Here is a 13581-nt window from a genome sequence, read left to right on the forward strand (position 1 = left end):
ATTCCCCTCACTTTGTCTGTATGTGTCCTTAGATCTGAAGTGGTCTCCTGTAGACAGCACATATGGGTCTTGCTTTTGAATCCATTCAGCTAGTTGTTTTTTTTTTTTAAGTTGGAGCATTTAATCTATTTACATTCAATGTAATTGTGGATAAGTATGTATTTATTGTCAATTACTTAATTTTTTTTGGCTTGCTATTTTGGGTCTTTTTTCTTCCCTTCCTCTTTGTTGTCTTTTCTTGCAATTTTCTGACCATGTTTAGTGTTATGTGTGGCTTGGTTTTTTTTTTTTTTTAATGTGTATGACCATTATAGTTGTTTGACTACTGGTTCCCCTTATGTTTTGATATATCCATCTACATGTGTATAGAATTGTTTCTTCTTGCTGGTCTCCTTAATTTCAAATGCATTTTCAATGTTCTGCATTTGTTCTCTCCTCTTCTCATGCTTGCTAGTTGAGATATAATATGTGTCAATGGGTGATTTCCTACTTTTAAATTATGTTTGCATTTTGCCAGTGAGCTTCTTCATTTTTAATACTTTTCTAATTGTGGCTTTTCCTTTTATGCTTAGAGAAGTTCCTTTAGTAGTTGATGTAGAGCTGGTTCAGAAGTGCTGAATTAGCTTTTGCTTGTCTGTGAAGCATTTGATCTTTCCATCAAATCTGAATGAGAGCTTTGCTGGGTAGAGTATTCTTGGTTCTAGATTCCTCCTCTTCATCACCTCAGACATATTTTGCCACTCCCTTCTGGCTTGTAGAGTTTCTGCTGAGAGATCAGCTTATGGGAATTCCCTTACATGTAATTTGTTGCTTCTCCCTTGTGACTCTTAATATTTTTTCTTTGAACTTAATTTTTGTCAGTTTGAGTAGTTTGTGTCTTGCTGTATTTCTTCTGGGGTGTATTTTTGTATGGCCTTCTTTGCACTTCTTCCACTTAAGTGAGCATTTCTTTTCCCATATTTGGAAATTTTTCAGTTATAATCTCTTCAAATGTTTTCTCTGGCCCTTCCTCTCTCTCTTCTCCTTCTTGAACCCCTATGATATGAATATTGGTAGGTTTAATGTTGTCCCAGGTGTTCTCTTAGACTCTCCTCAGTTTTTTTCCTTCTTTTTTCTTTATTCTTTTCTGTAGCAGTGATTTCCACCACTCTGTCTTCCACCTCACTTATTTGTTCTTCTACCTCTGTTAACCTGCTGTTGGTTCCTTCTAGATTATTTTTCATTTCAGCTATTGCACTGTTTATTTTGCTCTTCAAATCCTCTAGCTCTTTGTAAAACATTTAAGTTCTTGATCTGAGTCTCCATTCTTTTTCCATTATCTTGGATCATCTTTACTATCATCACTCTGAATTCTTTTTCGGGTAAATTGCCTATCTCCTCATCATTTAGTGGTTTTTGTGTGTTTTTGCCTTGTTCCTTTGTCTGAAAGCTGCTTCTTTGTCATATATTGTCTACCTTTCTGTTTATTGTCCCCTTGATAGTTGCCATGTAGATGCTAAAGCAGGTGCCCAGTCCTGAAGTTCTCAGGGGTGTTAGTGGTTCATGTGTACCCAGAGCACATGTTGGGAGTAACGGTATCATGCTTCTTCTGTAGCTGGGTGTCTGCTAGGAATAGGGATGGGGTCTGTGAGGCAGGTGGTGGTACTTCACTGTTCACAGGCTTGCTTTTGCAGCTCGCAGGGGTAGCAGTGTCTCTTACAGGCCCTCCTGCTAGCAGGTAGCTTTGAGTGCTATTCCTCATAGCTTGCAATGTCAGCGGTTTCTCCTCCCATCTCTCTTTGCTGTGTAGGCTCTAAGGTCTGCTCTCTGTAGATATAGGAGCAGGTGCCACTGTTTTTCCAGCACTCTCCTTGCCTGGCCACTCCAGGGATCGCTCTCTAAAACCTCAGGGGCAGGGGGCCTTCCGTAATTGTTGGTCACAGGCTCTCTCTGTAGCTGCAGGATGTGTGTTTCTGCTGCTGGTAGGAATGATCTCTGTAGCCCTGCAGATTGGAATATGGGTTAATGGGTCTTCCCTGGCTTCCTTGGTGTGGAAGGACTGCTATGGACGTGAGCCTTCACAGGGCCACTAGCAGGGCTCCTGTATATTGTGCTTTTTGCTGGTTGAGCAGTTCACAGCTCCATCACAGAGTGGGCACTGGGAGCTCTCTTGGGAAATGGGCACTGCTGCCAGCAGCTCTTGTGGCACTGTCCTGCTAGTGTGAGGCTCTTCAGATTTTCTGGGAGGAGATGAGATGCCTGTGTTTTCCCTGATCAAGCAGGCCACTGCTTTTGCAGGGAGTGGGTGCAGCCACCAGCAGCTTTTCTGGCAATGCTTTGCCGGCAAGAATCTCTGCAGATTCTCTGGTGGAGCCAAGGCACCTGTGTTTTCCCTGATCAACATGGAGCGGGCACCAGCAGACCTCTCATGGGAATGGGCTCTGCCACTCTGGCATGAGCCTCTGCAGATTCTCTGGGCAGAGCTGAGATGCCTGTGTTTGCCTGCTTTCCCTGCTCAAGGGGTTCACTGCTTTTGCAGGAAGTGAGTGTTGCTGCCAGCAATTTTTCTGGCATTGCCTTTGCTGGTGCAAGCCTCTGCAGATTCTCTGGGCAGAGCCAAGGTGCCTGTGTTTTCCCTGATGGACAGGGAGTGGGCACTACCTTTCTGGGTGGAGTTGAGATGCCTGTGTTTCGCCTGCTCAAGCGGGTCATTGCTTTTTCAGAAAGTGGGTGCTGCCGCTAGCAGCTTTCCTGGTGCTGCTGTGCTTTTCAGAACCTATACAGATTCTCTGGGTGGAGCCAGAGCACTGTTTTCCCTATCTCTTGGGGGATGAGCACCGCCACTGCCAGCAGTTCTTCTGGTGCAGGTTGGGCTCCACTAGCATGGGGCCCCACCAGAAGGAACCAGAAACTTGTGTTATTCCCCAAAGCAATTACTCCACCTGCTCCAAGAAGTCTGTAGCCCTGAGGGCAGGGCTGCTTCCCAGACATTGCTAGGCAGCTGCTATGGCCAAGAGGTTCCTGAGCCAAAGAAGGTAGTGTCCTTCAGCTTGAGAAAGTGGGTGTAGGAAACAAGGCTGTAGTGGTGGATCCCACCTCTTATTTCCTGCACCCCCAAACAATGGTGTCTAATCTCTAAGCCCAGCTAGGTTGCCTCTACTAAGATGCTCTCCATTGTTGTCGTCCTATTTTCTAGACCCTCCAGCTGTTTCCGCCTGGCCAAGCCTGGTTTTATCCTCCACAGAGTCGGCCCCAGCTCCCTCTTTGGGTCTGATCTCGTAAGTCCAAAGTTTTAGTTCCCAACACCTTCTGGCACTTGCCTACAGTTGCCTGTTGCCCATAGCACTGACCATTTGTGAAAGACTGTCTCCCTTTTAACTGCTTCAAACCATTTGTCTGAGTTCCTCCTCCGTTTTGGGCTGATCTTGTCACTGGTGGGGGAGCCTCCCAGGACACAGAAGCTGTTTTTCTTTCCAGCTCCCTCCCGGGAGAGCAGATCCCATCTCATTTCCTTTCACTTCTTTTTCTCTTGTTCTTCTTTCTTCTTTCTTTTGTCCTATCTGGTTTTGTAATGTTTTTCTTCTTCTATTATAACCTTGAGGCCTTTAGCCAGTTTTTTGCAAATTTTCTGTGTGAATAGTTCCCCAGATAGTTGTATTTTCAATATACTTGTGGGAGTAGATGAGCCTTATGTCCTGCTACTCTGCCATCTTAGACCTCCTCCTGTATTTCTGGTTCATATCTAATGTAATTTTTTTTTGGTCTTTTTGCCTTCTCCAGGGCTGCTCCCACGGCACATGGAGGTTCCCAGGCTAGGGGTCCAACCAGAGCTGCAGCCGCCGGCCTACACCACAGCCACAGCAACTCGGGATCTGAGCCACGTCTGCAACCTACACCACAGCCCACGGCAATGCCGCATCCCTTAACCCACTGAGCAAGGCCAGGGACTGAACCCACAACCTCATGGTTCCTAGTCAGATTTGTTAACCACTGCACCACGACGGGAACTCCCTGTAATCTTATATATTATATATTCTCTTAATTCCTTCATATTCACCCTTAATTCCTTCAGTATTTTCACTGTTTCCTTTTTGAACTCAGTGTCTTTTAGACTGCAGAGGTCTATTTTGTTGTTTGCTGCTTCAGGTGAACTTTCCTGTTCTTTTAAGTGGAAATGGTTCCTGAGCTTCTTCATTTTGCTTATATTTTTCTGATTCTGTGAGTTTAGGGAAAACAGCTGTAGTCCTGGAGGGCTATTTATATGCAAGAGCTCCCCTTTGTATTTTGTGGGAGCTTACTATTTATTTTTGGCTTGGGAATTTGGATATTTGCTGTCTCTTCCCCCAATGTGAGCAGGCTGTTATCCCCTTGATAGGGCGCTGTGTGTGTCCAGGGAGAAGGAGGCAATGGGCCGGGCTAGTAGTCACTGCCTAGTTTCTGGACTCTTGACAGTAGCAAGAATCCGTGGAAAGGTGGCGCAGTCTATTCCTAGTTGCAGGATCCTGGGAAGCGGTAATGAGCCTCAGGCAGATTTTGGCGGTGCCTGGAGCATTTGGCAGAGGCAGCGGCAGGGTGTATTTGTTCTCAGCAGAGTGAGAGCAACAGTGGATGGTGCTTGGTTGCAGTGCCCTCCTCTGTGGTGCCCACTGAGGTGATTTGAGCCACAAGTGCTGCCTGTTCATGGACCCCTAGTGGTGGCAGCTATGGCCACCTCTGGAGTTGGAGATAACTGCAGTGGTTTGCCCCCACCACCTATAGACCACAGAGGAGGCACCCTGTCCTGCATAGCCTGTGTCACCTGTAGCTGGCACAAGAGGCTCAGTCACCAGCCCAAGATGCACCTCGTTGCCCATAGCCATACCCTCCAAGAGTCTGCTCATGTGCAGAGAAAGATATTCCTATGGCAGTCTGCCCCTCCTCCTCTTGCCCTCCCCAACAATGGTGTCTTGCTTTCCCTGCAGGCCCAGTCCTCCTCCCAGGTCCCCTTGGCTCTGGCATCTGCTCCTCAGCCCTTGGTGCACTTCTCCCTAGCTCTCTCCAGCTGATTCTGCACTGACTGTACTGTCAACCTTAGTCCTCTCCCCAGAACTGACCTCCAGAGCCTGAGGCTCAGCACCCAGCCCCCATCTGGTTGTCTCAGGCTGTAGTGTCTGGGGGCAGTGGTACTAATGGTCTTTGCAGCTCTCTCTACACTTTGCCTTCCTCAGTCCAGCTTCTATGCTTTTCTCTGCTGCTTTGAGGGCCCTCTGTTTCAGCTGATCTCCCCACTGGTTAGGTGGCTTCCCAGGGTGTAGGTTCCCTTCCCCTTTCTCAGCTCCCTCTTAGGAGTACTGGTCTCATCCTGATTCCTATCTCTCTCTTTTTTTCTTTGGTTTTCCAGTTATGTGGAGGTTTTCTTGCTCTTTTTGGAGGTTTAAGGTCTTCTGCCAGCATTCAGTAGGTGTTCTGTGCGAATCATTCTACATGTAGATGGCTTTTTATAGATGTGTTTGTGGGAGAAGATGAACACCACGTCTTACTCCTCTGCCAATTTGATCCCACCTACTGTATCAAAGTAGGTACAGTATACTTTGTACGACGAAGGTTCAGAAAGTTCTAGTAACTAGTGGATAGGATTTTAGGCTATCCATTAAAAAGCTGTAAAACCTAGACTGAAAACACTACCTAATTCTTATTTAATGGAATGTTGGGGCAAAATATTTTGAGATGCATAGCTTCTATAGAAAATGAGGAGCATTATAACTCAGAGAGAATTATGGCTCAGAGCCATGGAAATAAGAATGAAATGGACTGGCTCAGAAACCTAGTCCATGGCAGTGGCTTGGCCATGGCAGTGGCAGCAGACATGAGGCTGGAAGCCGCTCTGGTAGCAGCGGTGGTACCTGAGAGGGGAGGGAGGCCAAGACAGTGATTATAATACAGTCTGGTATGTTTTATTGAGATATGTTGTAAGAACACAGAGGAAGAATATCTAAAGCGGAAAAGTTTCCATGAAGGGTGACAGAAGGTATTCCATGAGGATCCAAAACTACCAATGGACTATTCAACCCCTTCCCCCAGCACCCAAGAGCCCCCTGAACTATGATACAGAGTACTACAAGTCTACAGGGGGTGTAGCATGAATGCTGAATTAAAGAAGGAACCAGGCACAGAAGGGGCCCCCTTCTATAGAGACCCCATGCTCAGGAACAGAGATACCTGAAGTGGAAATAGAAATGAGCAAGAAACATTATAATCCTACCCTCTACCCTACACACATATGCATCCTCATTCATGGAGTCCCTGCAATGGACAACGGGGGAAAATGGACCCCCTTATGCCCAACACAATCAGTCATGACTCCAGGAAACCTGAGCAAATAATGCAGCAGGTATGATTAAGGCTTTACCGGGGATCAAACAGGGCTGGGCAGGAACCACACTGGAAAGCAGGGCCTATACACCAAGCCAGGACTTGTCTTCAGGGCAGTGCTGGGAGTTGAGAGCAGAGCTCTCTGAACCAGGGGTCTGGTTTGGCTCCTCAGAACAGAAGCAACAATGGAAGGGAAGGATAGTAGGTTGGTTTTAGCGAAGGAGGGATAACATGGGGTGAGAGAGGAACTTTGCTGAAGATAAGTGGGGACTGAAGCTTGAAAGGATGGATGGAAAGGGATTGGGAGGGAGATAAGGGGGTCAATAGGGCACCTAGAGTGAATAGAAGGAGAAAGAAAAGGAAAGATGGTTCTGGGTGCAAGGAAGTCCAGGTGTTCTCCAGGGTGCTGGCACAGCAAACACAGCACTGGCTCCTTATTTCATCTCCTGGCCTTCCAGGACTCTACTTGTTGCCCCACACAGCAATCTTTAGAAACATTGGGTTTGGGTGGAAGCGGCTGGACTTCATGTAGGCAGAGATCTTCTTTAGGCCCTGATGGTGGGAAAAAGAAGGCCAGATATCAGGTCTGCTGCCCCCACTGGGACTCATGCAGATCTAGGTTTGGGACCCAGGCATAACCCTCCTATGTGGGGGTCAAATGGTGGGATAAAATAGTCTTTCCAAGGTCTCCAGCTCTGGAAAGTCACCTCTTCCAATTTCCTGTAATTCATGGGATATCTTGATAAGACTTAGCACTCATATGGAGACTTTACCCAGTGCTTGGTACTATGTGTCCTCTAGAGATGAGGACATAGGTTTTGAATCTCTACACAACTACCCTGCAAGATACTAAGGCACACATAGGTTAAGCATGACCCTCATACTAATACAGCTCATAAGTAATATGGATAGAATAGAGCCAGGCTTGCTCATTCTCTTGCTCTCTCCCCACCCCCAACTCCCCATTATCAGTTCTTTCTGCCGAACCTCCTTCCTCACAGCTGAAAACAAAAAGAAAGAGAGGCCCACTTATCATTAGGTTACACAAAGGGCTAAGTCACCACTCAGGGCATTTGGCCACCAAAAGTGGACCTGGAGGAGAGTACAGGATGGAGAAAAACAAGGTAAAACATCTGCTATTTTAGATACATGGGCCCTAAATAGTTAAGATGGATATCTAAGGAAGAATTCCAATGAGCCCAGATTCATGCATCTTTCCATACACAGAAAAGCATTCAAATCATTAATTATGATTTTTTGATCAGCAGAACTTTTTACCAAGATGTATGGCTGACTACATGTATTTCCTAGTCTTCTTCCCTGAATTCTTGAGATCAGTTCCTTCAAGTTGAGAGGCTGTCTCCTGGGCTATAGTTTTAAGTAAGATCCCCAAATAAACAAACTCACACCTCTTACATTGTGTTGATATTTTTTTCAGTTGGCAGTTTTGGAGACCATGAAGAGACCCAGAGCTGATTTTTCATCACCTGAACTTTGAAAGGATCTGAAGACTTTATACCAGCAAGGTCCATTGTCCCCCTCCACTTCCTCAGTAAGTTGCAGATTTAGGTGCATCTCTTCTGGTCTCAGATCTCTCACCTTGGTTAACAATCCTGTTTTGTTCATGGTGGATAAAAAAGGTACCTCACTTCTCAGTTGAAAGATGCCTAGTTTAAGAGACATTGGGAAGTTTGGAACTAGATGAATAGGTAAAGGGATAGTTGATGGCTTTCCTTGAATTGACTTAGTTTAACAGAGTTGTTGGAATCAAAGTGTAGATACTATATGAGAGTTCTTAGCTCCAAAGATAAGGGACACAGCTCTATCTTGGCCTCTTGGTCACAGATACTCTTGAGGTAAGAGTATCTCAAACAACCGAGAAACATGCAGTACTGGTAGAGGCAAGTCCTCATGCCATAACTGCTGTTCCTGAGGGAAAACCCAATCTTTAAAGAAACTCGCCCATCCGAGGATGCACAAAGATTTGGCCACCCAGCGTTCCCAGTGCTCATGGTGGTTTTAGCTTGTAGGAGAAAGAAAGTGAAACAATTAAAAAACTGAAACAGAGGAGTTCCCATTGTGGCTCAGGGAGTTAAGAACCCAATTAATATCCATGAGGATGCAGGTTTGATCCCTGGCCTAGCTCAGTGGGTTAAGGATCTGGCATTGCCATGAGCTATGGTGTAGGTCACAGACAAAGCTCAGATCCCACATTGCATGGCTGTGGTGTAGGCTGGCAGCTACAATTCCAATTGGACCCCTAGCCTGGGGATTTCCATATGTTGCGGGTGTGGCCATAAAAAAACAAACAGATAAATTTAAAAAAAACTGAAATAACTTTCAGGTGACACCTAGAAGAGTTAAAGTCACAAATAGCTCACCGGCCCATCACACATTGATCAACAGTTGTTTCATCCTGATAGACTCTGAAATGGAAGCAAAACTTTCAAAAGAAAAGAAAGTGGGGTAACAGATTGCTAACCACTGAGTAACATCCCAGCCAGGTTCAGCTTTAGTAGTTACAGGGCTTACATTTTCAAGTACTTACTTACTTGGGGCAACTATGCCTAAAATGGTCAAAATGGGTTTCTTTTGACATTCCAAAATTATCTTTACTTGTGTGTCTATATCCAGGGAGAGAAAGCAGGCTGTAAGACCAAACAGACTGAATGGGATATGTATTTCAATTGGCATTGACAAGCTTCTAAAAAAGGAAATTATAAAATAACTTCTTTGCAGAAAAGCAACAAGAAATTACTTAAAATTATTTCAGACTTTTAAAAAGGCCCCTGAAGCTGGCCATGTTCTGTGCTCCTCCTTGTTCCTTTAAGTGTACACAGCCAGGGAGTTCCCAACATGTCTCAGTGGAAACGAATCCAATTAGGAACCATGAGGTTGTGGCTTCAATCCCAGGCCTCACTCAGTGGATTAAGGATCTGATGTTGCCGTGAGCTGTGGTGTAGGTCATAGACATGGCTCGGACCCCATGTTGCTGTGGCTGTGGCATAGGCTGGCAGCTATAGCTCTGATTAGACCCCCTAGCCTGGGAACCTCAATGTGCTGCAGGTGTGGCCCTAAAAAGCAAAAAATAAAAAAGTGTACACAGCCATGCTCTCCTTCTTTGCATCCCCCTCTCTGAACTTCCCTTTATGTAACACAAAAAATGATTCCTCACAGGAAGCAACAATAATTCGAGAGGCTTGATAAAATTGTGATTCTTTTGGCCAAAAAAGATTTTAAAACTTTTTTTACCCAAAACTATGACTTTAAGCAAACAAAATCCCTTCTAGGAAGAGTTTGCCTTACCTCCCTGTGCTTTTAAGATGTAAATGTTCTACCTGACCTTCTTAAGCATTTTCCACTGTGTTTTGAGAGCTTAGTCTCTGCCACTGGAAAAGTACACAGATGGTGCCCCTTTGCCAGCAAGTGAAATAGACTGGGATTAAAGCAGTCTCTTTATCTAGAAATGCTATTTTTCAGGAAAATTTGTCCTGAGTGGTCCCATTCCATAAGGAGCCTTTCTTGTCTCAACAGTCCTTGCATCTCCCTATATAAGGAAAGCCTTTACTTTCTTAGAATACATTTAGGAACCAACTGTCTAGATCCTGTGAAGGCATCATCCTTTTCACTCTCTTGTGCAGAGATACCTCTTGCATCTTACTGGTTTAAGCCATATTTGAAATGCTAACAATGGGTCCTCTAAATTGGATCTGATTTCAGAGAGACAGCAGTGAGTGATGGCTTGGAGCAAGATCTTAATCCTCTGCTCAAGAGTTGAACCAGTGCAGCCTGGATAAAAACTAGGAATCCCAGCCACCAGATCAGAGGCTAAAAGCAGAACTGCCCTGATTCTTGCCCACTGTTGAAAGCAAAAATATTCCAAGGAGGCAAGGACTATGAAAAGAGGTACAAGGTTTATCATTAGAAATACAGTACAATATGTGGGGGAGCACAGAAAGAAGTAGTCTATCTAAGGCAGAAGCAAAGCAGTCATACACATCCAAAGGAGGAGTGCAGGTTCGGGTGTCCCCCTGAATGAGAAGCACACCAGCGAGGTGATTTAAATCATTTATATAGGCCAGTTCTTCAGGGTCTTTGTTTTCCTTTGGCTGAATTACCTTGTGTTATTTCTCAGACCTGACCAGACCCAGGGCCCTCCCTGATATGTGTGTACATCTTTTGGCCAAGATAGATTCCAGAGCAAAGGGTAATGGGATGGTTATCAGGACTTATTATGGCATTTCTTATGAGGTCTACAGGCAGCAGGGGCAAACCACAACAGTCATCTCAGACACCAGGGGTAGGCATGGCCCACCACTGCTAGGGGCCTGTGAACAGGCACTACCTGTGGCCCCAGTCACCTCAGAGGTTGGCAAAGAAGAGGGCTCTGCAAACGAGCACCTCCTCACTCTTTGACCCAGAGGGGTCTTTCAGTGCATGTGTAGTTGGAGCCTCCCTGACTTCAAGGATAGGAAGTATGTGACCTCTTGCTCTTTGCCCAGTCTGGGCTTAGCCCCTTCCCTGTCTCTGCTATTACCATTATTTAACATGTCCATAGAAGATAAATTCCAGCTATTTGCCAGCTGTTGTTATTTCTATTTTAAAGTATAGATAGGTGGCTGGTTGTAAATGTCTATCATGGAGCCCAGCTATATCCTGCCTCAGATCCATTGGAACCCTTTTTTAAAAAATTTAAGCTTTTTTTTTTTTTCTTGGGGAGAAGGATCAAGATGGTGGAAGAATAAGGCATGGCACTCACCTTCTCCCACAAACACCTAAAAAAAACCCTACATAGAATGATTTGCACAGAACATCTACTGAAGGCTGGCAGAAGACCTTAAAACTCCAAAAAAAGCAAGAAAACCTCCACATAACTGGGTAGAACAAAACAAAAAAAAGAGAGAGAGAAAAAAAAGGAATCAGGATGGGACTAGCACTCCTGAGAGGAAGCTCTGAAAAAGGAAAGGAATCCACATCCTGGGAGCCACCTAACAGATGGGGAGATCAGCAGAGACAGAGAGACCTCAGAGACACAGAGAAAAGCTCAGAAGCTGGACCAAGGGGGCAAAGCAGCGTGAGAGCCTCATAGACCATCATACCACACCCCTGGACACCACAGCCTGAGATGCTTGGGCAGGGGCTGGGCACTGAGACTCAGGCTCTGGAGGTCAGTTCCATGGAAAGCCTAGGGTTGGCTGTGTGGAGACAGCTTGAGGGGCTAGGGATATACCATGGGATGGAGAGCTGAGCAGCATAGCTGAAAGAAACCAGAAGGAGGTCTGGGCCTACAGGAGAAACAAAGGCACCATTGTTGGGGAGGGCAAGAGGAGGAGGGGCAGACCACAATAGGAATATGGTCCTGTGCATGCACAGACTCTCAGAGGGCGGGGCACCTCTGGTGCAGGCTATGGGTAGCCAGGCACCTCTTGTGTAGGCTAAGGGCAGTGGGGGGCTAAGTGTAACAGGGCATTTCTTATGAGGTCTACAGGCAGCAGGGGCAAACCACAACAGTCATCTCAGACACCAGGGGTAGGCATGGCCCACCACTGCTAGGGGCCTGTGAACAGGCACTACCTGTGGCCCCAGTCACCTCAGAGGTTGGCAAAGAAGAGGGCTCTGCAAACGAGCACCACCCATTGTTGCTGCCACTGCCAAAGTCTCCAGTCACCACCTACACCTACCTGGGCACTGTCACTTCCCAGGGCCCTGCAACTAGGAACAGCCTGAACAACCTTCCCATGGGTCCTTGCCACTGTCAAGGGCCCAGCAACCAGGTACTAGCTACTTGCCCTGCCTATTGCCTCCATCTCCCTGGAAGCATGCACAGCACTCTAAATATCAAAAGTAAGCTCTCACAAAATATCCAGGGGCACTCCTGTATATAAATAGCCCTCCAAAACTATGTAGTTATTTTCTCTAAAATATGGGCAAAATTAAAAAGCTCAGGAACCATTCCCAGTTGAAAGAACAAGAGAGTTCACCTGAAGCATCAAACAATGATACAGACCTGCAGAGGTCTGTGTCTATTAGAACTCAGTCTAATAGACACTGAGTTCAAAAAGGAGATAGTGAAAATACTGAAGGAATTAAGAGTGAATATGAAGGACTTTTAGAGTGGATATGAACAGTAATACAGATTACTTTAGAATATAAGAAGGAACCAAGAAAAATTAGAAAATTCATTTGCAGAGACACAAGCTGAGTTAAAGGCACTGAAGAGCAGAATGGATAATGCAGAGGACTGAATTAGTGACTTGGAAGATAGAATAATGGAAATCACCCAATCAAGACAGCAGCCAGAAAAACAAATGAAAAAACATGAAAGCAGTATGAGATCTATGGGATAATATTAAGTGGGCCAATCTATGCATAATAGGAATCCCAGAGGAGAAGAAAAAAAGGGGGATTGAAAATGTATTTGAAGAAATGATGGCTGAAAACTTTCCAAATCTAAAGAAAACAGCAGTCGAGATACAGGAATCATAGAAGGCCCCAAAGAAGTTGAACCTAAACAGGCTCACACCAAGACATATTATAATAAAAATGGCAAAAGTTAAAGAGAGCATTCTAAAGGCAGCAAGAGAAAAACAAAGTGTTAATTGTAAAGGAACCCCCATAAGGCTATCAGCTGATTTCTCTGCCAAAACACTATAGGCCAAAAGACGGTGGCAAAACATATTCAACGTTCTAAAAGGGAAAAATATTGCAGCCTAGAATTCTCTACCCAGCAGGAATATCATTTAAACTAGATGGAGAAATAAAGAATTTCTCCAACAAAAACTAAAAGAATGCAGCAGTGCTAAACCCATTCTAAAATAAATACTGAAAGGACTTCTCTAAATAAAAAAAGATATAGGATGGAAGAAGTCATACTTGGAAAGTAATCATTTAAATAAGCCAGTATACAGAACTAAAAGGAAAAAAATACTGAAAAAGCAACAATAAACACAACAGCAGAAGGACAAACATAAAGATGTTTAAAAAAAAGGACTTGCGTCATAAAATGTGGGGAAGGAAAGTAAGAAAATCTAGACTTTTGTTTTTTTAGAATGTGTTTGAGCCTATACAACTATCAGGCTAAAGCAAATAGATATAGTAAGGGGTTTTCTCTCTTGAAAAACATAGAACCACAAGTCAAAACCAAACATTACATTCCCAAAACAAAAAAAACACAAGCATAAAATAAAATTGTCCAATTAAAAAAAAAGGAACAAAGGAGAAACATAGAATCAACTGGAAAACAAGGTTTAA

At 44.7% G+C, this 13581-nt stretch overlaps 1 protein-coding gene across 1 annotated transcript in view; it reads right to left on the minus strand.

Moving 5' to 3' along the window:
• Window positions 1-5890: 5890 nt before the first annotated feature.
• LOC125129882 (glutathione S-transferase Mu 1) overlaps window positions 5891-13581 on the minus strand; it is a 37793-nt gene continuing 30102 nt past the window's right edge. Inside the window, exon 8 of the mRNA XM_047785089.1 lies at window positions 5891-6882. Within this exon, the coding sequence (XP_047641045.1) occupies window positions 6793-6882 (90 nt within the window). The 3' untranslated portion in view covers window positions 5891-6792. The remainder of the gene's footprint in view (window positions 6883-13581) is intronic.

This window comes from Phacochoerus africanus, chromosome 6, assembly GCF_016906955.1.
Source record: "Phacochoerus africanus isolate WHEZ1 chromosome 6, ROS_Pafr_v1, whole genome shotgun sequence".
Taxonomy (NCBI): domain Eukaryota; kingdom Metazoa; phylum Chordata; class Mammalia; order Artiodactyla; family Suidae; genus Phacochoerus; species Phacochoerus africanus.